At 33.8% G+C, this 21267-nt stretch overlaps 1 protein-coding gene across 2 annotated transcripts in view; it reads left to right on the plus strand.

Annotated features, from left to right (window-relative positions):
- Positions 1-21267, plus strand: part of LOC306860438 (microphthalmia-associated transcription factor-like) — a 45825-nt gene that overhangs the window by 12419 nt on the left and 12139 nt on the right. The window contains exon 2 of one of the 2 annotated variants that reach the window (XM_079402156.1): positions 7262-7505. In XM_079402156.1, the coding sequence (XP_079258282.1) occupies positions 7262-7505 (244 nt within the window). Of the gene's footprint in view, positions 1-7261; positions 7506-11821; positions 12043-21267 lie in introns of those variants that run through there. The other variant, XM_079402157.1, reaches the window with a different exon arrangement.

A 21267-nucleotide genomic window follows, 5' to 3' on the forward strand; every position in this document is an offset into this window, starting at 1 on the left:
TAAATGAAAATAAAATTAAATGTAAAAATGACTATTAAAGTGTTATTAATGTATTGCAGTAGAAATAATTTATTATAAATATATATACATATTTATTATAATTATTTACTATAAATTATTGAAATTTTATTAATAGACTTTAAGAAAACAAATCAAAAGTGAATATGCAAATATGCAAAGTAAAAAATGCAACCTCATCATTTTCAATTTTATTTATTTTTATATTTCCTACTATTTTCAAAGGTGATTCTCCTGATATCGTCATATAACATAAGAAACAAGTCATTTAAAAAAATAAAATATTTTCCTTTTTTATCTGCCACCTCTCTCTATATATAGTCGATCTGCTAATATCCGTCCCGTGCACTTAAATTGAGCACTGTATCATTACAAGACACGCCCCTTACTGCTGATTGGCTGCAAGTGTGTTTTGTGACTCGGTCCGACACAAAGGCGTTTTTCAAAAAAAATAAAATATAATAAATATGAAGTAATGATAAAGATATTTTTGCATTTTAATAATGATCATTTGAAGGGAAAAGAAAATGAAAATACAGTGTCTGTGCAAGAAAATCCTACTGGTCTGGACAGTTTCCATGAGATTCATTCCTCACATGTGTAGCGGAGCGGTGTGTTCAGCGCTGTGGGCTCGTGTGTGACGAGCGCTGCGTTTCTCCCCGCGTCTCCTCTGTGTACGGATTGGCTGTTGGTGCCTCCCCTTTTGACACGCTTCCATGCAGCACAGCCGGAGCAGCGTGACTCTCAGAGCTGTCCAAGGGCGCACAGTGCACCTTCAGCACACCAAATAAAGATGCAAAGACCCTGCGCTTTTCCCTTTTTAAAGAATAGAATTAGAATAGAGAGTGCTAGTTGGAGGGTCAAATAAAGATTGAACAGATGTGTTATCAGTATGAGGTTCCCTTGATGGTGATTTAATATAAAACAGATTTTGTCAGAGGATTTAGCAGTTGGGAGTATGATTTCTTGATTTTCCCTGAATGCAATGTTGTTGCTGCTCTACGTAAATCTCCTTTTTGACAAGTATTGTTTTCATATGTTATCATGGGACTGGTCTCAGATAGTGCTCTAACAGTACATGGCAGTGCTCTGAGGTGAGTGGAGGAGGTCAGCCTCCTTCTGACGCAGCTCTCTGATTGGCTACTGCAGTGTCCGGGTCTGGGGGTGTGGCCACAAAGGACTGTGTACTCATTGTTTTTCCTGACACACACATACACACATCTACTCATGCCGCACGCACACCAAAATGGAAAATTACCCTGAGCATTGCAAACACACACACACATTCTTTTTATAATGACAGCAGAAAATGTGGCCAGTTGAGAGGCAGAGATTTGCTTGTCATGATAAGGGCTGTTGTGTAGACGTAGTGCTGGCGTTTAGTTTATAAGCTCTTAAGGTAGAGACATGGACTTACTATAGTTTTTCTTGTATATAAGTATTGAAAACATATACTTAATATTATATCCATATTAAAAACTAAAGCCTGTATAACTGAAATTGTAAATAACGGTATAAGTAATTTTATATCATGGTATGTTTCCCTTAAGGTTTTAATAAATTATGAGATGGAAGGAAAAAAAAATATTTTTGGCTCACAAAACTTTTGCTCTCTCTCACAAATGTTTTGTGTTCCCTTGAGAAATGTAGCATTCGCTTGTAAAACGCTTGAATTGCCCAAAAACATTTGCTCACAAAATTTTGTTCTCTTGCAAAAGGTTTGCTTCCCTGAGAAACTTTGCGTTCAAATGTTTGATGTTTCCCTCACAAACTTTGCATTCACTCTTAAAAATGTTGAATACCCTAATGATACTGCATTTACTAACAAAACTTTAGTATGCTCCCTAACAATTTTGCATTTGCTCGCAAAGTTTAGTTGTCTTGCAAAAGTTTAGTTCACCCAACACATTTTTCATTTACTCGCAAAACTTTTGCGTTGTCCCTGACTAACTTTGCATTTGCTTTTAAAACTCTTGAATTGTCCGTGCAGATAGCCTCGTGGCCAGTGTGCCGACATTTAGGCGCTTCAGGCATCCTAAGTTTGAGTCCTGGCTCGTGGACCTTGCAGTTGCTCTTTTCTTGCAAGGAAAATTTAGTAAAAGATTTTAGGAAGAAGTTTTGTGAGCAACTACAAAGTTTCATGGGGAATTCAAAATGTGTACGGTGTTGCATTTGCTTGTAAAATTATTCTTTCCTAAAAGTTTTGCGTTCCCTGAGAATATGTGTTAATATCGGATTTAAGAGTCGGACTCGTAATCCAAAGGTTGCAGGTTCGAGTCTCAGTCCGGCAGGGATTGTAGGTGGGGGGAGTGAATGTCCAGCGCTCTCAATACCACGACTGAGGTGAGACCCTTGATCAAGGCACCGAACCCCCAGCTGCATTGGGTGTGTGTTCACGGTGTGTGTGTGTTCACTACTGTGTGTGTGCGCACTTAGGATGGGTTAAATGCAGAGCACAAATTCCGAGCAAGGGTCACCATACTTGGCCACACGTCACTTCACTAATATTAATATAAATTTATGTGCACAAAAAGCTAAATTTGGTGACAAATCATTTCCATGTTATTTTTCACACTTCCTATAAGAGGTAGGCCACAATGCAAAGCATTTGTTGAAGAGATTGCATAAATAGGTTTCATAATTTTAAACTTAAGTAACATTCATTGGTCAATGGTTTCATGAATTTGGCTTAAGCAAAGCAAACATGCACGTTTATTATAATCAAAGAAACAGATACAGTTGTTTAATATCAAACCCCATCAGTGAAGGGTGTTAAAAGTGCTCTGAAGTGGTTTTAGTCCTGTGTGAGTCACTCATTGACTGCTTTGATTCAGTAGTCATGATTCAGTTGTGCCAGACGAGCTATGATCAGTTTTTAAAATGAGGAACTATGATGCATCAAAAACACGCGTGTTACACACCGCTGACCCAGAATCAATCTTCCTGCATTTCTATCCTTTCTTCTTATTTTTCTTCCCCAATTTTTGCAACTGTTGTGTAAGATTTTATTTATTTGACTCAAATGAAACCGCTGTGAGGGACAGAACATTGAGCTTTTGTTTAAGTTTATGTTGATCATTCAGTGAACAAAAAAGAAACGAAGACATAAAATAAAATCATGTCTTGGCAGAAAATTTCCAGTTGGCAAAAAGCACTGAAAAAAAAACAAAAAGTGACTTCGATCATTAGACAGCTATGCTGACCCAGAATCATTTGTTTGCTATAAACCTAGGGCTAAACTATTAATTGAAATAATACAGAAATCGTGATTTATGGCTTAGTGCTATTATCAAATTGCAAAAGCTGTTACTTAATTAAATAATTACATGCGTTGTGTTTGCTTGCCATAGTAATTATTATTATCAATTTAATTATTTTATCTATATTAATAATCACAACATTTTGGCCAAATTGTGCTTCCCTACATAGAAGTACAGCAAACCTGGCTTTTTAAAATTATTGTTTTTTTGTGTGTGTATTTTAAATCACAATTAGATTTTTTTTTTTGCACAAAACGGTGTTAATTTTGACAGCAAATTTAGATTTAGTCATGGTCTTTTGACAAAAATGCCATTTAATTTTAGTCATATTTTAGTCATCTGAATTGTTTTAGTATAGTTTTAGTTGACCAAATATCATAAATTGTAATGCATTATTATTATTTTTTTTTTAATTATTATTTGATTGTGGTTATTTTAGTACATCAGGTTAAGTTGAAGCTTATAAACTAAATGAAATACTTTTTTTTTTATATATATTTATTTCCTTTTTTTATAAATTTGTTCTATAATTTCAGTTTGCATTTATTTTATTTCAATTAATGAATAATATTTTTATGGTTTTAGTATTTATTAAATAATATTTTGAAAAATGTAGTCTGTCCATCCGATGATGGGGAATCCCAGATAAAATAGTTGTTAATTAAATGGAAATTAAATTAAATTAAACTAAATACAGTTTATGTTCCCAAAATATCAATAATGACCAGGAAAAAAGCTTGAAACACACAGTGACTCTTATTTTGAAATGTCTGCACTGTTGATGACGGAAATAAAATATGCATTCTTACAACCATCTAAAACATATTACCAAATAAATATTGTATAGTAAACATTGTAATAATTCATCAACATTAGTTCATAAGCAATCATTTGGCATAAATGTGCATTGATTACAACCCGCAAACTAGTGCTGTCAATCGATTACAAATTTTAATCGCGTTAATCACAGTCATGATTAATCGCAAATTTAAAATACTAGGATTTACCTGTAAATCTGTTGAAATAAAGAATTGCATGACAAACTAGTTAAAGGAAACAGAACCTTTCACACTTCCGCCAGGTGTGAGACATAATCCTCCTCCTTTCTTTTCAGCCATTATCAGCCTTTATATTGGCAAAAAAACATTTACCAAGCCACGATCGCTTCAATCCCAGGACACATTTACCCAACTATTATCAAAAGTATTTCTAAATAAATACAACAAAACATTTTCTTGCGACCTTACATGAAGTAATATGACAAAAAGCATTATGATATCTTTGGATTCAATTAAAATAGTTGGTGCTTCTTGAGGTGTCGCTCTCATGAAAAATTATTGATTTTCCTTTCATGCCAAAAATCATTAGGACATTAAGTAAAGATCATGTTCCATAAGATATTTTGTAAATTTTCTACTGTAAATATATAAAAACTAAATTTTTCATTAGTAATATGCATTGCTAAGAACTTAAATTAATATTTAGATTTTTTTGCACCCTCAGATTCCAGATTTTCAAATAGTTGTATCTCGGCCAAATATTGTCCGATCCTAACCATACATCAATAGAAAGCTTATTTATTCATCTTTCAGATTATGTATAAATCTCAATTTCCAAAGATTTCTCCTTATGTCTGGTTTTGTGGTCCGGGGTCACATATGTCTGTCAGAAACCGAAATGTAAAGTGGTAGTCAATGAGATTACACGTGTTTAAACCACAATGCTAAGCAAGTGCTGTAGTCTAGCGTTTGACAGGGCCAGACAGGCTAATTAGAGCGATTACTGCACAGCTGGATTGGCTGCTCGGCGGAGGGTGCATCAAAAGGATCAGCGGCTAGAGAGGGCCTCATCTCGACAGCTTCTGCACGGCACATCGTCTGGGTTTCTGGTCGGAAAAACGCGCGGCGTTTGGAGCGAGCAGTTCCTCTATTGAACGATGAAGAGAACTGAAAGTGCACGAGGGAGCGTTGTGCAAGTTCCTCTGCGTTTGTCAGCTGGACCTGGGATCGTTGCGGTGCTGTAGAAGAAACGGATGGCGAAAGAGTGGGAGGAAAACTGGGAGAAAGAAAACATAAACAGCTGCAAAACTCAAAACATCAGCTGATGTAGAGGAAGCCGTTTTGGTTTCATTATTTGGGTTTTCACCTTCAGATATAGCTTTTCTAGGAAAAAAGAGAGTCATATAAGGCTGAGATTAGCTTGAATCGTTGTTACGATTCGTCACATTGAATCAGCATCAGGAAGGTCCGGCCCAGTTCTGTGATTACTCTACACACATCAGCTACACACCGCATATTAACAAGGACAGGCAAAACGTCTGAAAAAAAAAACTTTTTGGAGCGGTAAGCATGCTTGCTCCACAAATTTGAAGCCACTTTGCGTCATTTCCCAATTCCATTTCCTCCTCTTTTTCTCTAATTCTTGTACTCTCTACCATGGATATAAGGCAAAAAGTTTTTTTATAATTTTATGAAGAAAGCATCAGTCATGTTTGCCTCTGAAAAATATGCTGACGTGATTCTATAGGATGCCATGGGTGATTACTAACCTTGCTAAAAACAAGTGTGCTTAATTTTATTGAAAGTGCACTTGTAGTGAACTTCAAATCTTAGAAGTACATTTTTGAAAATATTGTACTTGCAAATTATTAATTAAAAGGCCACTTAAGTGTACTTAAAGAAAATTCACTTTCATCACCGTAACGCACGTTAGTACACTTTTAAAAAATGCACTTTGTAATAAATTCAAATTAAAAGTTTTACTGTAAAGTACGTTTCAAACCATTGTTTTAACAATCTTTTGTCATGTTTTAAAGAAGTACACCTATGTGTTGACTGACATACACATGTTAAAGTATGGGACTGTAATTTTAATTGTAGTGTTATTCAATATTACACTTACAGTTAATATATTTGGTAACGCTTTACTTAAAGCCGTTATGTATAATGCATTATAAAGGGTTATTAAAGGGTATAGTGCATTATAACTAGTCATCTTGTCGTAAATAATTGCAACCAAATTTAAAATGCACAGTGTAACAATGAATTGATAAGTGTTATAATGTATTAACTGTGGTTATAATTATTCATGAGACTGTACAATACATTAAAAGTACTTGCATTATATATAAAGGTGTGTGCTAAATTGCAACTTCATTACAAATGTGCAATAAAAATATATTTAAATACATGACAAATGAGTAGAAATGACATTAAAGTATTTTTAGTTTACAATGATTGCTTGTCAGTGCATTCAGCAGTACAGTAAAAGTACAATACATGTAATTACGAAATTTCATATAAAGATACTTAAGCTCAACTTAATATGAATTCACACACTATAATACATTTTCATATAATTGCAATTAACATGCAATTGAGTGTCTGAAAACGTTACATTCAGTTGCACTGATGTGTTATTTTCATAATAAGTATTCTTTTTAATGCTTTTTGTATGCTAAAGTGTTTTTTTCACAAGGGTAGAGCATTACTATGTGATTGTGTGTGTGTGTCCTGATTATATTGTGTGGTTGCTAAGATTGTGATTGTGTTAAGTTTGCTAGGTGATTGCTTACTAGTGTAAGTCTGAGGGATTTTCTTCACTTATAATATATCATCTAATAGGTAAAAATTTGAATCACTTAAAAGACGCACAATTTTCATATCATTCATGTCCGTAGAACAAACATATGTGGTATAAGTTATGCACTGAAGTTTAATTCTTTGGGGTTTGTTCAAGTTCCTTACCGTTTAGTAGTGATGCTTGTCTTCGCTTAGCATTGCTGTCAGTTGTCATGTTTCCAGTCCAACTCTATCCCTTTGGTCAAACCCATTATGCTTCCTAATGAATCACTACCAGGATCTCAAAATAATTAAATTATCCAGCACCTAGTGTACCAAACACTGTCCCTCTACAGAGCCCCACTTTCCTCCCTGAGTAAACTCTCTCTCTCTGTTTGTGTCTGTGGGTCTGTCTGACTGCAGTAATCCATCTGAGCAGCAGCATGGCTCCTCTAAGCCCCCGCTGGGCTCGTCGGCCGTGACCTCTCGTATCCTGCTCCGCCAGCAGCTGATGCGCGAGCAACTCCAAGAGCAGGAGCGGCGAGAGCAGCAGAGACGGCAGAACTCAGCGTACGCACAGTCCTCCGTCACCCAGAGCCCCGCCATCAACGTCAGCGCACCCGCCGGCCTGCCCAGCGCCACCCAGGTGCCCATGGAAGTGCTGAAGGTAACACAGGCCACAAACATCCTCTTAGGATTTAACGAGAGCACTTTTCTAATTCACTGCATGTTGCCTTTATGTTGTAGTGGCTTCACTTTCTAAGCATGAATGTCTCAAATTGCAACCCGACATGAAGTTTTAAAGTGAATTTAAAGTCTGCATTGAGTGTGATGCAATGTGCACAGCAAAATAAGATGCTATTAAAAAAATGAGCAGCATGATTTTCAGGATGTTGATTTGGTACTGTAGAACGTTTGTTAGAATGAACTTAAACTTACTGTAGAATTTTATCCTTTCATTAACTGAAATAATTTTTACACCAAAATCCTAAAATATTCATCACATTTGTCTTTTCCACAATCTAAGGGAAGTACTAATCTATAGAAGGTTTTTATAAGAGCATTTGTATAGTCTTTTACCATTAAAATCACAATCATTTTATACAATAAAAATGTCTTTGTTGAGTTGTCCGATGCATGAACAAGTGACTCGTTTGAGCCAGTTCTTTTTAATGAATCAAAAACTTACAGCATGGCCAGTGCTTCCAAAATAAATTACTCTTATGAGGCTTTTAAAAAAATGTTTTTATGAAAAGCTCAAAATTTGACTGCATCTATAACACTGCCCTATATTGTGCACCATTACAGATTATTATTTTTTTTTTTCATATTCAAGCAAAATCTGCCAACTTTATAACTGAAATGTGATTTTTTTTTTTTTTGTGAATCAAAAACATACAGCATGACAAACAAAGAATTTAAATATTCAAATTAATAATGAAATTAAATGTGAATCAAGATCTTGACTGAATCTTAATCTTACCCAGCATCACAAAATTGGGCAAATTAAATTAAATGTGAATTATTATTATTTTATTATTATTTAGTCATTTAGCAGACGCTTTTATCCAAAGCGACTTACAGCAATCAATTGTAGTATTAAAACAACTAAAAACAGATCCAAAACTAAAAGCTAAAACTTTATAAATACTACCTATACACATTTTAAAAATAAAGAAATTAAATAAAAATGACAAATGCATACAATAAAATTTCAAAACTTAAAATTTAAATGAAAAAAAAAGCTAAAAACTATTCAAAATATTAAAGAACAAAAGGTATAAGAGTATAATAATGAGTCTAACATAACACTAAGCCAAACACCAAAAAAAAAAAACTATGTACAACCACACACATACATAAATACATATACATACACATTTATAAATTCAATATATATATATATATATATATATATATCATTTCCATTTAGTTTGTTGAAGTATTAAAATAACTCAAATTAAATAAAACTAAAACTTAATAAAAGACCTATACAGACATAATAAATTCAGACATTAACTAAAATTAAAATAGATAACAAATACAAATCACGACAGTATAGTTTAACACTGAGCCAAACACACATGCTAAAAACAACAACTTACACATAGTAAGAAATGGTTATAAAAAGTGAAACAAGTAGAAAAGAGGAGAAATCAAAAGTGATACTTATATCCTTTGCCGGTGTCTCATCCCGGTGGAGTCACACGGTAGAGTCGATGGTCTTTACACTCTTTGGTCATCACATGAGGAGGCCTTCACGCGACAACTGCTGCGACCGCTGCCGCGGTAAACTAAGCTTTTTTATACCCATCTAACAAAATACTAATTGAATTTAGCTGAACACACTTTCCTTATTTTTTCACAACAAATGGCCAAGCCAGCGCAGGCACTGACAAGATACGCAAGACAGAACGAGACCAAATGTGATATCAGCACGTCTCCACTCAGTAAAAAAAAAACAAGCGTAACAAAAATAACAAAAATATCGTGAATAAAATCAAGATCTTATAAATCAATATAAAATTGAACGGAATCTTATTTAGCATCATAAAATAATAACTGCATGGTTACTGCTCAAAACAAATAGTAAAATAGTACAACTGTTTCACTTGAATAAATGGACAAATAAAATGGTACTAAAAGTGTGAAATTATGGCAAATTCGCAATAGAAACTGGCAAATGGTTGGATGGGTGCGTTGTCCTGTTTAAAGGTCCGCTCATACTACACTTATTAGTTCCATTGACTTCCATTCATTCACATGATGCGTATGCAGAAAACAAGAAAAGCAAGCAGATTTTCCGAAGTTCACGTTTGGTGAACTTGCTTTGTGAATTTGTATCATTGAAGACATGAGACCAATAAAAGACCAATAGAAATGGCTTCTTAGCTGAATTAAAGAAACATGACCACATCTGTTGGATTGCAGTGCTGCAGTAAAGTGAAGTAGACTACATGTTTACATTACACTTTGGATGCATTATATGTTGTTATGTTTATATATATATATATATATATATATATATATATATATATATATATATATTGCAACCGCTACAGTGTATATCGTAATTGAGTCTAGTTTGGCCACATTTAACTTGTCCTGCAAGATTCTCTTTAAACTGTTGCTTCACTAAGGTAGTATTTGACCAGAAATGGAAAACTGCACATAGAACGTCTCGGTTCCCTGAAGGAGGGAACGGAGACGTCACGTTGGGTGACCGACAAATTGGAATCTCGCTTAGAGAAACCAATCCACTTCGAGTGTAACTAAACGAGTTTTTGCTGAGGAGCCGAGCCGGTGACCCGGCTGCTCAGCGGTGGAACAGCAGCCATGCCGACGGAAAGTAATGTCTCCGTTCCCTCCTTCAGGGACTGGTCTGGCTCACCCTCCGATGCAGTGATCAACATCCAATCGTCGGGGGGAGCACCAAAAGATACAAGTGGTACCCCACGAAAGGGTCCAGCCTGTTCCTTCGGCAGCTCCACAGGCTGCAAAGTGAAAGTGAAAAAGAAAGTGACGTGACCCATACGGCCAAGTATGGTGACCCATACTCGGAATTCGTGCTCTACATTTTAACCCATCCAAAGTGCACACACACAGCAGTGAACACGCACACACACACCGTGAACACACACCCGGAGCATTTATGCTGCGGTGCCCGGGGAGCAGTTGGGGGTTCGGTGCCTTGCTCAAGGGCACTCTCACCACCCTTTTTTTTGAGGGTGGTGAGAGCGCTGTACATTCACTCCCCCCCCTACAATTCCTGCCGGCCCAAGACTCGAACCCGCAACCTTTGGATTACGAGTCCGACTCTCTAACCACGACTTCCCCAAATGCCGGTGGAAGGAGGAGCCCTCGGAGGTTGGTTCCTCGGAGGGGAATTCCTCACCGTCACCGTAAGATCAGTCCGGCTACTACCAGAAGTAGCGCCCCACCGGCTGCCGCCAGGGGGAGCCCTAGATCTAGGCAGAGGCACAGGCACCCCGCCCCTTTGCAGGAAATGGTCCGCAACTCCATGACGGTAATTTTCCCGCAATGAGAGAATGATTCGTCCACGAAAGCCACCTCAGCGTGCTTAATGCCCAGACACGAGAAGCAGTGATCGTGACCATTACCCAGACAACAACCGCATCCAGAAACGCACGGGTGGAAAGGCATCTTTAAAAAGATGTTCCACCCACGAATGCTCTTTTAGAATTCGCTCTTTTAGTGTGCTGAAGCGCACAGGTGAGATGGCCGCCTGCAACACAAACAGGGGTTAGTGCAGCCTGATGTGTGCAATCCACTCGACACGGAAGAACCACCCCCGCTGAAGCGCCGTAACACCAGCACGAGAGCTTCTTTGAGAGTGTTGACTCTTGTAGGCTCTCATAGCAGAGGTCAGGAGTAGAACGATAAGACCACTCGGCTCCGAAGCGGAAAGCTGAATATGCGCTGCACCTGCTGCCTACTTATACTCACGCTGTGATCAGCGACAGCTGGATGCAATAATCGCATGCCAATGTGCATTGGCTCGTTTAGTTACACTCGAAGTGGATTGGTCTCTCTAAGCGAGATCCCAATTCGTCGGTCACCTGACGTGACTCGGAATGACCGACTGAAAGGGAAAGACAGTTTACGCTACTGCTTGCTATAGCGCCCCTTGTGGTGGCACCGAGAATGCAACACATACTTGCATTGTGTTATGAATTCTGACACACATTGGTTTGTAACAGTTTGAGAAATCGAAGAACTGAAGAAGATTTCACAGCAAAGCCTCAGTTGACCATGTTTTTTACGCTGACATTCACCACAACTTGCTGGCATAAGCATATAATGCATTTGTTCTTCAGCGCTGACTGCTGAATTCAACTTGAACTTGAGTCTTTATCAGCTCAAGCGTGTCTGATTATGATGCTGTCCGTGAGGGAGGGAGGGAGCGGGGTGGGCAGGGGACAGTGAAGTGTGTTAAAACGCATATGGGGATTATCTTTCCCCAGAGAATTCCTCTTTAATGCATGCTGTTCTCCAGCCTCTTGGAATTAGCCATCTTTAATCCTATTTGCTTAGCTACATTCAAAATCTTTTCATAGCTTTGATTCCTTGTTAGTCTGCAGAACTATAGACTGTTACTGATTTCTGTGCTATTGTGCACAGACTGCGATAATTACAACTAAATCTGCCGCATCTCAAAGGACTCGGGCTGCTAATGTCACTTGGTAAGAGCCATTATGTTAAATTTGGTCATTTATCAGGGAAAAGTAAGTGTCTTGCTATCAGCTGTATCTGATAGGCATGGGAAACAGTCATGTGCGTTGATTGTTGTTTTATTCTGGTGCTAGAATATTCAGCTGTATTGATTGTTCAAATATGCATCAATAATAGTGATATTGCATGACTAAGACTCATATTTTTTGTATTTGTCTAGTTTGTGTTTGGTCTTTTTACCTTTGTTAAGGTTGCAGCTAACTAACATGCTCTGGTTAATTTTTAAGTTCAGACAACAAGTTCATGGACAATATTATTCTATCTTACAGTCCTATTTAAGTCATAGTTATTGTTTCTTACTCATACCTTTTGTTCATAGTTATGTTTTTTTTCTTAGATGTATTTTAAATTAATCCTAATTTTAGATTAATTCTAATATTATCAGTCTAATTAATATATATTGCTACTTCAAACCTTCCTTTTTTAACTATTACATTTTTGCTTAGGTGTGTTTTATAAATTAACCTAATTTTAAATTTAATTCAAATTTTCTGGCTGAACTTTATAAATTAATTTAAAATAAGACACTCTTTTACGAGTAGAAATTAAAAGTCAAACATTTTCTCATAGGGAAACATGGCTGTATACTCGATGTTAATTAACTTGTCCTTTGCAGTTTCTATTTTGTTCATATTGTGTTGAAACACCTTAGGGATATTTATGAAGCAATTAATTATCCCATATTTTCATCCTCACACAACAGTTTTTGTTCGACATGTGAAATGTACTATATTTATGTGTGATGCTCCCCTGTCAGCAGAAGCTGATCACACAAATTAAGACTGCTACTGTAGCTTTCCGATCCAAATACTGTATCATTAATGAAAATGAAAGAAAAGTGCATGGTACTTTTGATATTTTATGCTGTAGGTCTAGTGTAATTCATGATTTTTTGTAAACACTAATTTCTAAATTCCAGTGTACATTAACCGATCAACAAGACGGAATATAAATGTTTAAAAAAAGGGGAATATTTTAAATATGTGGCTTACAGAGAGAAAATATGCTGTTGAAACCTCGTGTCGTGTTTGAAAACAATGATACATGAGCGTCTGATTTTGTGTGTGGGTTATATCAAAGGATAAAAAGGGCATGGCATGTACTCCGTAACCTTAACATAGTATTTATGTTCAGTCAGTCGTTACTTATGCTAAGCTGATGATGTGCTGGTCATTCAACCCATCGAACGGCTGTCAACAATTAAAACACACTGCCTCCAATCGAACACATGCTTTTATCTTACCACAAACAAGGTCTTACCACAGCGTTTTGGCTTTTAGCAACAATATATACAATACAGACCAGAAAGAAATAGAGTATAATGCATATTTGAGTTATTCACTGTACCTATTAAAGTACAATGTGACGACATAATATCATAGATTGTAACTTTGTAGCCAAATGTCTCTGAAAAATGGTTCCCTTTTGATTTCTGTTCATTCATAAATGAGTAGAGGAGACAGTTTTAAGAGATTAAAGGGACTGAATTCCTTTGCCAGTTTAGTTTGGATTTTTGGCCCTAATCCTGAAAACTGTATTTATATTTTATCCATATTACATTTTAGTGTAGTTCAACAACAGAAATATATATTCGAATCAAGTCATGACAGGTTAGAACTTGACAAACTTAGAAATGTAGTAAAAGTATTTAGAAAAGAGTAGAAACAATTTGTAGAAACTAAGAAATATAGTAAAAAATATTAAGGAAAGTGTAGAAAAACAAGAATCTTAGAAATATAGTAAAAGTATTTAGAGAAGTGTTGAAAAATAAGTAGAAAGTTAAAAGTATAGTCAAAGTATATAGAAAAGAGTAGAAAAAAATAGTAGAAATTTAGAAATATAGTAAAAGTATTTAGAAAAGAGTAGAAAAAATTAGTAGAAATTTAGAAATATAGTAAAAGTATTTAGAAAAGAGTAGAAAAAATGAGTAGAAATTTAGAAATATAGTAAAAGTATTTAGAAAAGAGTAGAAAAAATGAGTAGAAACTTAGAAATATAGTAAACGTATTTAGCAAGGCATAGAAAAAATGAGTAGAAACTTAGAAATATAGTAAAATTATTTAGAAAAGAGTAGAAAAAATGAGTAGAAACTTAGAAATATAGTAAAAGTATTTAGAAAAGAGTAGAAAAAATGAGTAGAAACTTAGAAATATAGTAAAATTATTTAGAAAAGAGTAGAAAAATGAGTAGAAACTTAGAAATATAGTAAAAGTATTTAGAAAAGAGTAGAAAAAAATTAGTAGAAATTTAGAAATATAGTAAAATTATTTAGAAAAGAGTAGAAAAAAATAGTAGAAATTTAGAAATATAGTAAAATTATTTAGAAAAGAGTAGAAAAAATGAGTAGAAATTTAGAAATATAGTAAAATTATTTAGAAAAGAGTAGAAAAAATTAGTAGAAATTTAGAAATATAGTAAAAGTATTTAGAAAACAGTAGAAAAAATGAGTAGAAATTTAGAAATATAGTAAAAAATATTAAGGAAAATGTAGAAAAACAAGAATCTTAGAAATATAGTAAAAGTATTTAGAGAAGTGTTGAAAAATAAGTAGAAAGTTAAAAGTATAGTCAAATATTTAGAAAAGAGTAGAAAAAAATTGTAGAAACTTAGAAATATAGTAAAAGTATTTAGAAAAGAGTAGAAAAAAATAGTAGAAATTTAGAAATATAGTAAAATTATTTAGAAAAGAGTTGAAAAAATTAGTAGAAATTTAGAAATATAGTAAAAGTATTTAGAAAACAGTAGAAAAAATGAGTAGAAATTTAGAAATATAGTAAAAGTATTTAGAAAACAGTAGAAAAAATGAGTAGAAATTTAGAAATATAGTAAAAGTATTTAGAAAAGAGTAGAAAAAATTAGTAGAAATTTAGAAATATAGTAAAAGTATTTAGAAAAGAGTAGAAAAAATGAGTAGAAATTTAGAAATATAGTAAAAGTATTTAGAAAAGAGTAGAAAAAATGAGTAGAAACTTAGAAATATAGTAAAAGTATTTAGAAAGGCATAGAAAAAATGAGTAGAAACTTAGAAATATAGTAAAATTATTTAGAAAAGAGTAGAAAAAATGAGTAGAAACTTAGAAATATAGTAAAAGTATTTAGAAAAGAGTAGAAAAAATTAGTAGAAACTTAGAAATATAGTAAAATTATTTAGAAAAGAGTAGAAAAAATGAGTAGAAATTTAGAAATATAGTAAAAGTATTTAGAAAAGAGTAGAAAAAATGAGTAGAAATTTAGAAATATAGTAAAAGTATTTAGAAAAGAGTAGAAAAAATGAGTAGAAATTTAGAAATATAGTAAAAGTATTTAGAAAAGAGTAGAAAAAATGAGTAGAAACTTAGAAATATAGTAAAAGTATTTAGAAAGGCATAGAAAAAATGAGTAGAAACTTAGAAATATAGTAAAAGTATTTAGAAAAGAGTAGAAAAAATGAGTAGAAATTTAGAAATATAGTAAAAGTATTTAGAAAAGAGTAGAAAAAATGAGTAGAAACTTAGAAATATAGTAAAAGTATTTAGAAAGGCATAGAAAAAATGAGTAGAAACTTAGAAATATAGTAAAAGTATTTAGAAAAGAGTAGAAAAAATGAGTAGAAACTTAGAAATATAGTAAAATTATTTAGAAAAGAGTAGAAAAAATGAGTAGAAACTTAGAAATATAGTAAAAGTATTTAGAAAAGAGTAGAAAAAATTAGTAGAAATTTAGAAATATAGTAAAAGTATTTAGAAAGGCATAGAAAAAATGAGTAGAAATTTAGAAATATAGTAAAAGTATTTAGAAAAGAGTAGAAAAAATGAGTAGAAATTTAGAAATATAGTAAAAGTATTTAGAAAAGAGTAGAAAAAATGAGTAGAAACTTAGAAATATAGTAAAAGTATTTAGAAAGGCATAGAAAAAATGAGTAGAAACTTAGAAATATAGTAAAAGTATTTAGAAAAGAGTAGAAAAAATGAGTAGAAATTTAGAAATATAGTAAAAGTATTTAGAAAAGAGTAGAAAAAATGAGTAGAAACTTAGAAATATAGTAAAAGTATTTAGAAAGGCATAGAAAAAATGAGTAGAAACTTAGAAATATAGTAAAAGTATTTAGAAAAGAGTAGAAAAAATTAGTAGAAACTTAGAAATATAGTAAAATTATTTAGAAAAGAGTAGAAAAAATGAGTAGAAACTTAGAAATATAGTAAAAGTATTTAGAAAAGAGTAGAAAAAATTAGTAGAAATTTAGAAATATAGTAAAAGTATTTAGAAAGGCATAGAAAAAATGAGTAGAAATTTAGAAATATAGTAAAAAATATTAAGGAAAATGTAGAAAAACAAGAATCTTAGAAATATAGTAAAAGTATTTAGAGAAGTGTTGAAAAATAAGTAGAAAGTTAAAAGTATAGTCAAATATTTAGAAAAGTATAAAAAGAGTGTGTAGAAACTTTAGAAATTAATAGTAAAAATATTAGAAAAATCGAGAGAGTGCAATTGATGATCAGAATCAGAAAGAGCTTTATTGCCAAGTGTTTACACACACAAGGAATTTGTCTTGGTGTTAGGAGTACAGAAGTACAAACATAGTGTAGACAACATATAATTAAGGTAATAAAAACACTAATAATGAAGAGAATAGACAATAAATTATAAATAACGACAGTAATAAAAATAAAAATATACAGAAAAGAAAAATGTCCATAGACAGAACTGTGAATGTGCATGTGTCCTATGTACATTGATACATTTGATACAAGATCTTTGATACATTTCAACCGTTTAAATGGTTTCCCACTGAAATCTATAAATGACAGATTTGAAGTTTTACAAGTTCCTGTTATACAAGAGGAGATGAAAGCTTTTCCTCTCTTTTTTATGAGAATAAAACAGCAAATGATCAAAAGAAAGGAGAAAAAAGAAAGCTTTGAGACTGGCAGTCTCTGACTAGCTTAGTCGCCCCCTTCCCAAAGCGATGCGAAATTAGCTTAGGTGTACCAGGCAGAGCCGCTGGACATGGAAAGTGAAAACATTAAGCTCAGATGAGTTTGTCTAAAGACTGATTGGCCCTTAATTAGCCAAGTGACCTTTGATCATTTCAGAAATAAGTACAGGATCAGGTTTGGGAGCGAGACAAAGGCAAGAACAGACTTCGCACACACCGAACGCTAATTCAGCAAAGAATGCCTGTAATTAGGAGCACTCGTTTCATTCCAGCGCATATTTAACGCTGGGAAGAGGGAAAATAAGCTGGAAATGTGGGATGTAGGATCATAGCCGAGGGATCAATTTCACCATTGCCTATTCACAATATTTCAAAGAAGAAACACAAAACACAAGAAATATGTTTAGCGACACAGCTTATGGATTTGTCTTTTGGCGCCGCCTAATACTGTTTCAGTGAAAAGGAGGTCTTAAACATATAGTTTGTACTAGAATGTGAAACCGTTGCCATTGTATCGTAATCCAAATCTGCTTCTAATAACATCATCATCATCAGTAGTGTGTTGTAGTTACTCTTGAGGAAAAGTCTGAAGCTGTGTCAGAGAGTTAAGATTTTCAGTAAATAGTGACTATCATTATTATCTCTTCACATAACACTTTTGTATGTTTTTAGAAAACTTAGAGAATATTATTAGCACACAAGTCAGTGTGGATACTTTTATGGTACTTTAGTGGTAATTATTGCAATTTTTGGAGCCCAACAGCTTCAGTCTCCATTTATTTGTAGTGTATGGATAAGAGCAGCCTGGACATTCTGCTAAAAATGTTCCTTTGTGTTCTCTGTCTAAAAACAATATGGTTTTGGAATGACATGACGTTGAGTAAATGAAGACAGAATCTTCATTTTTAACCTTAATCACTGAAGCCTTGCCTCAAACTTTGCCATATTTAGACCTTTTTCATGAGCATTTGTGAACTCCATAAGATTGCAGACTTCTAAAGTGTCCATATTGGTACCTTAAAGGTACATAATAATACCTAAAATGTGTGTAGTAGTACCTAAAAGGTACAAAAGTGTACCTTTTGAAAAGGCACTGCCCCAGTGACAGCTTTAGTATCTTTTTTTCTGAGAGTAGGGGGTGTTTTGATTTCAGAAGTGTGAATTTTTTTTTTTGCAGATGACACAGAGTCTGACTATCCAAAACTAAAAATACAGAGAAATTGAACTATTTTTGAAACTCATTTAAAACATTTCAGAAAACTGAATCTGTGTTTTTATCCAGGGATATGTTCATTTTTATTTCCATAGTAGGTCATTGCACACTGAGTCTGACATTTTTGCATGCTTTTTTTCACATTCCTTTCCTGTCAAAATGCTTGCTACGGATGCGAAAACGCAGAAAATCGAACCTGATCCGAATTTTTTTTTTTTAAGGACGAAAGTTTCAGAGGCAGTGTGTAAACGTGATTGACATAACGTGTGGTCATATTTATTTTTTAACGTGCAAAAATTTTGACTCGTGTGCAATGACCTTTAATCTTGAACGCTTGGGGTCAGTAAGATTTTTAACAATGTTTTTGAAACAAATCTTTAATGCACACCAAGGCTTGCTTGCTTGCTAGCTGTATTTATTTATTTATTTCACACAATCCTTCAGAAATCATTATAATGTGCTAAATGGTTCTCAATTATAATTTTTTATTACAATTTATTAGTACATTCCTGCATAATTTATTATTATTTACAATTTAATATTAAAATGATTATTGATACTCCGTTATGTTCTTCTTGTTATAATATCAATGTTTTGGTGCTTAACATTTTTGTGGAAACTGTGATACTTTTTTTCAGAACTCTGATGAATTATGCATGTCTTGGCTCTCACTTTTGATCAGTTGATCATAAAAGTGTAGTAATCTTAATCTTTTTTTATTTATTTTTTTTACTTTTGAACCAATCAGTGTATCATATAGTTTCCACAAAAATATGAAGCAGCACAACTGTTTTCAACATTGATGATAATCAGAAATGTTTCTTGAGCAGGAAAGCAGCATATTAGTATGATTTCTGAAGGATCATGTGACACTGAAGACTGGAGTAATGATGTTCATCAATTATGATGCATCGCAGGAATGAACAACATTTTAAAGTTACATTCAAATAGAAAATAGTTTAAATTTTTAATGCTAACAATATTTTTGATCAAATAAATACAGCCTCGCTGAGCGTAAGAGACTTTTTTCAAAAACATTTAAAGACCTGAATTATTCCAAACTTTTGACTGCTAGTATATAAAGTGTGTTTTGAGTTGTATCATCTATCGGCACCATATCCGTCGAGCATTAGTAAGAACCCCTAGCGCACCCGAGTGAATCAATGAGGGTCTTGTCCATGTTAAGCAAAAACATTTTTATACGCATGTGACATGATAGTTCAGTGCTGCACTAGTGCATCTTCTAAACCCCAGACAATGTGTTCTTGCAGTCTCAGCATTGAGGAGGATGTTCTTGTGACAGTATCTAGCCGGCGGCAAAGACCAGCACACAAGACAAGCAAAGACGAGGCGAAGAAGGCCAAGCTTTGTTAATTGAACTTTGCCCTCTCAATTGCTTGAGCGTGTCCTTTACCAAAAACATGCTTCAGAAACTTTCAACCGCAGGAAATGGTTTGTTATTGAACTTTAGATTTAGGACTTCAGTTGGCACATAATCCAATGCGATTGACTTGAATATAGTTCGTGCAAACAGGAAATACATCATTTACTCAGCTTCATACATAACCAAACACTAATTTAGCAAGGGTTTTAGCAGAAGTTTAGCACAAGCTCTGAGCTGCTATTTTCTGTACATTAAAGTGATCTGAGACTGTAAAGCACCAAAAATAACTGGAAAAAAAAAATTTGCAAACAATAAAATACGGCATATCAAGATGTGTTGCTCCATGCTTGACGTCAATCACAAGACAACCCATGTGCGAGCTATTGTCATCAAACCTGACAAGATACCTCTCAATCCATATTTGCAAAGTTGGATATGTGCAGACAAGTCAAATCTGCTACTTTTGTAGTAAGCAAATGATAACAGACTTGTCCTTTGTTAAAGGACTAATTTTACATTTGATGCCCAAGATTGTAACATCTCGAAAACCATTTTACTTTATAAGTAAGCTTTATTAGCAGCACTACACAGAGCATTCAGTAAGCTGTGGTTAATGCAGGGATGTGTTGAGTTGCATTGGCTCAACCAAAGCTGTAAATGGCCTTTTCAACAAGTCATTCATAAAGTCTCATGATTGTTTATGGATGCCATTCAGAAGTATGCATATATAGCACATGCTTTGAATGTGCTCTGCTTAATTCTTGCCTTGGGGTTGAATTGTCATAGCTTTATGGTTGAAGCTTTGACTTCCTCAACCTCTGACTCCAGTCCATCCCTTCAGGTCAATGCTGAGAATAAACCCCTCTTTTTTCAAGAGAAAACATGGAAGGTCTGCCCAAAGAAGTCTCTTATGTGCACCAATGCTACTTTTATTTAAAAAAATAAAAGTAATATTATGAAATATTATTACAATTTAAAATAACTGTTTTCTATGTGAATATATTTAAAATGTAAAATATAAAATTTCAGTTACTATATTTGAATTGTGATAACACTTTAAGGACCAAAGCTCTATTAACTAGCATGCATATTACTAGCATGCTTATTAGTACTTATAAAACACATATTAATGCCTTATTCTGCATGACCCTATTGTACATCCCTTAACCCTATCTCATACCTAAACTTAACAACTACCTTACTAAATATTAATGCACAGCAAATTAGGAGTTTGTAGAGCAAAAGTCATAGTTAATAGTTAGTGAATAGTGAGAATTGGTCCTTAAAATAAAGTGACCAGAATTATTTATATTTGAATTGTATTTGTTTATTTATTGCTAATTCTCTGTTTCTTAGAGATCATACAATCTTATAATTTAAGCAACGAGTTAAACAACTAGATTTTTGTTATGACAAGCTCAACGGCATGCTATATTATTCTGGTTTTCTGTGCTTTTGCTGGTTGCTAGGTGGTCGCTTACTGTCCCAAGTCTAAAAAGTAAAGCCCCGTTCACACCAAGAACAATAACTATAAAGATAACGATATTAGCGTCCACACCAGCGGACGATATTGTTTGTATATCTAAGCGCACGCACGTCTGCCGCTTTAAATTCTCCAGCTCGTGATACCAGGATGGATTCTGATTGGCTGTAAATGTTTTTAT

This window comes from Barbus barbus (genome assembly GCF_936440315.1).
Source record: "Barbus barbus genome assembly, chromosome: 41".
NCBI classification, from domain to species: domain Eukaryota; kingdom Metazoa; phylum Chordata; class Actinopteri; order Cypriniformes; family Cyprinidae; genus Barbus; species Barbus barbus.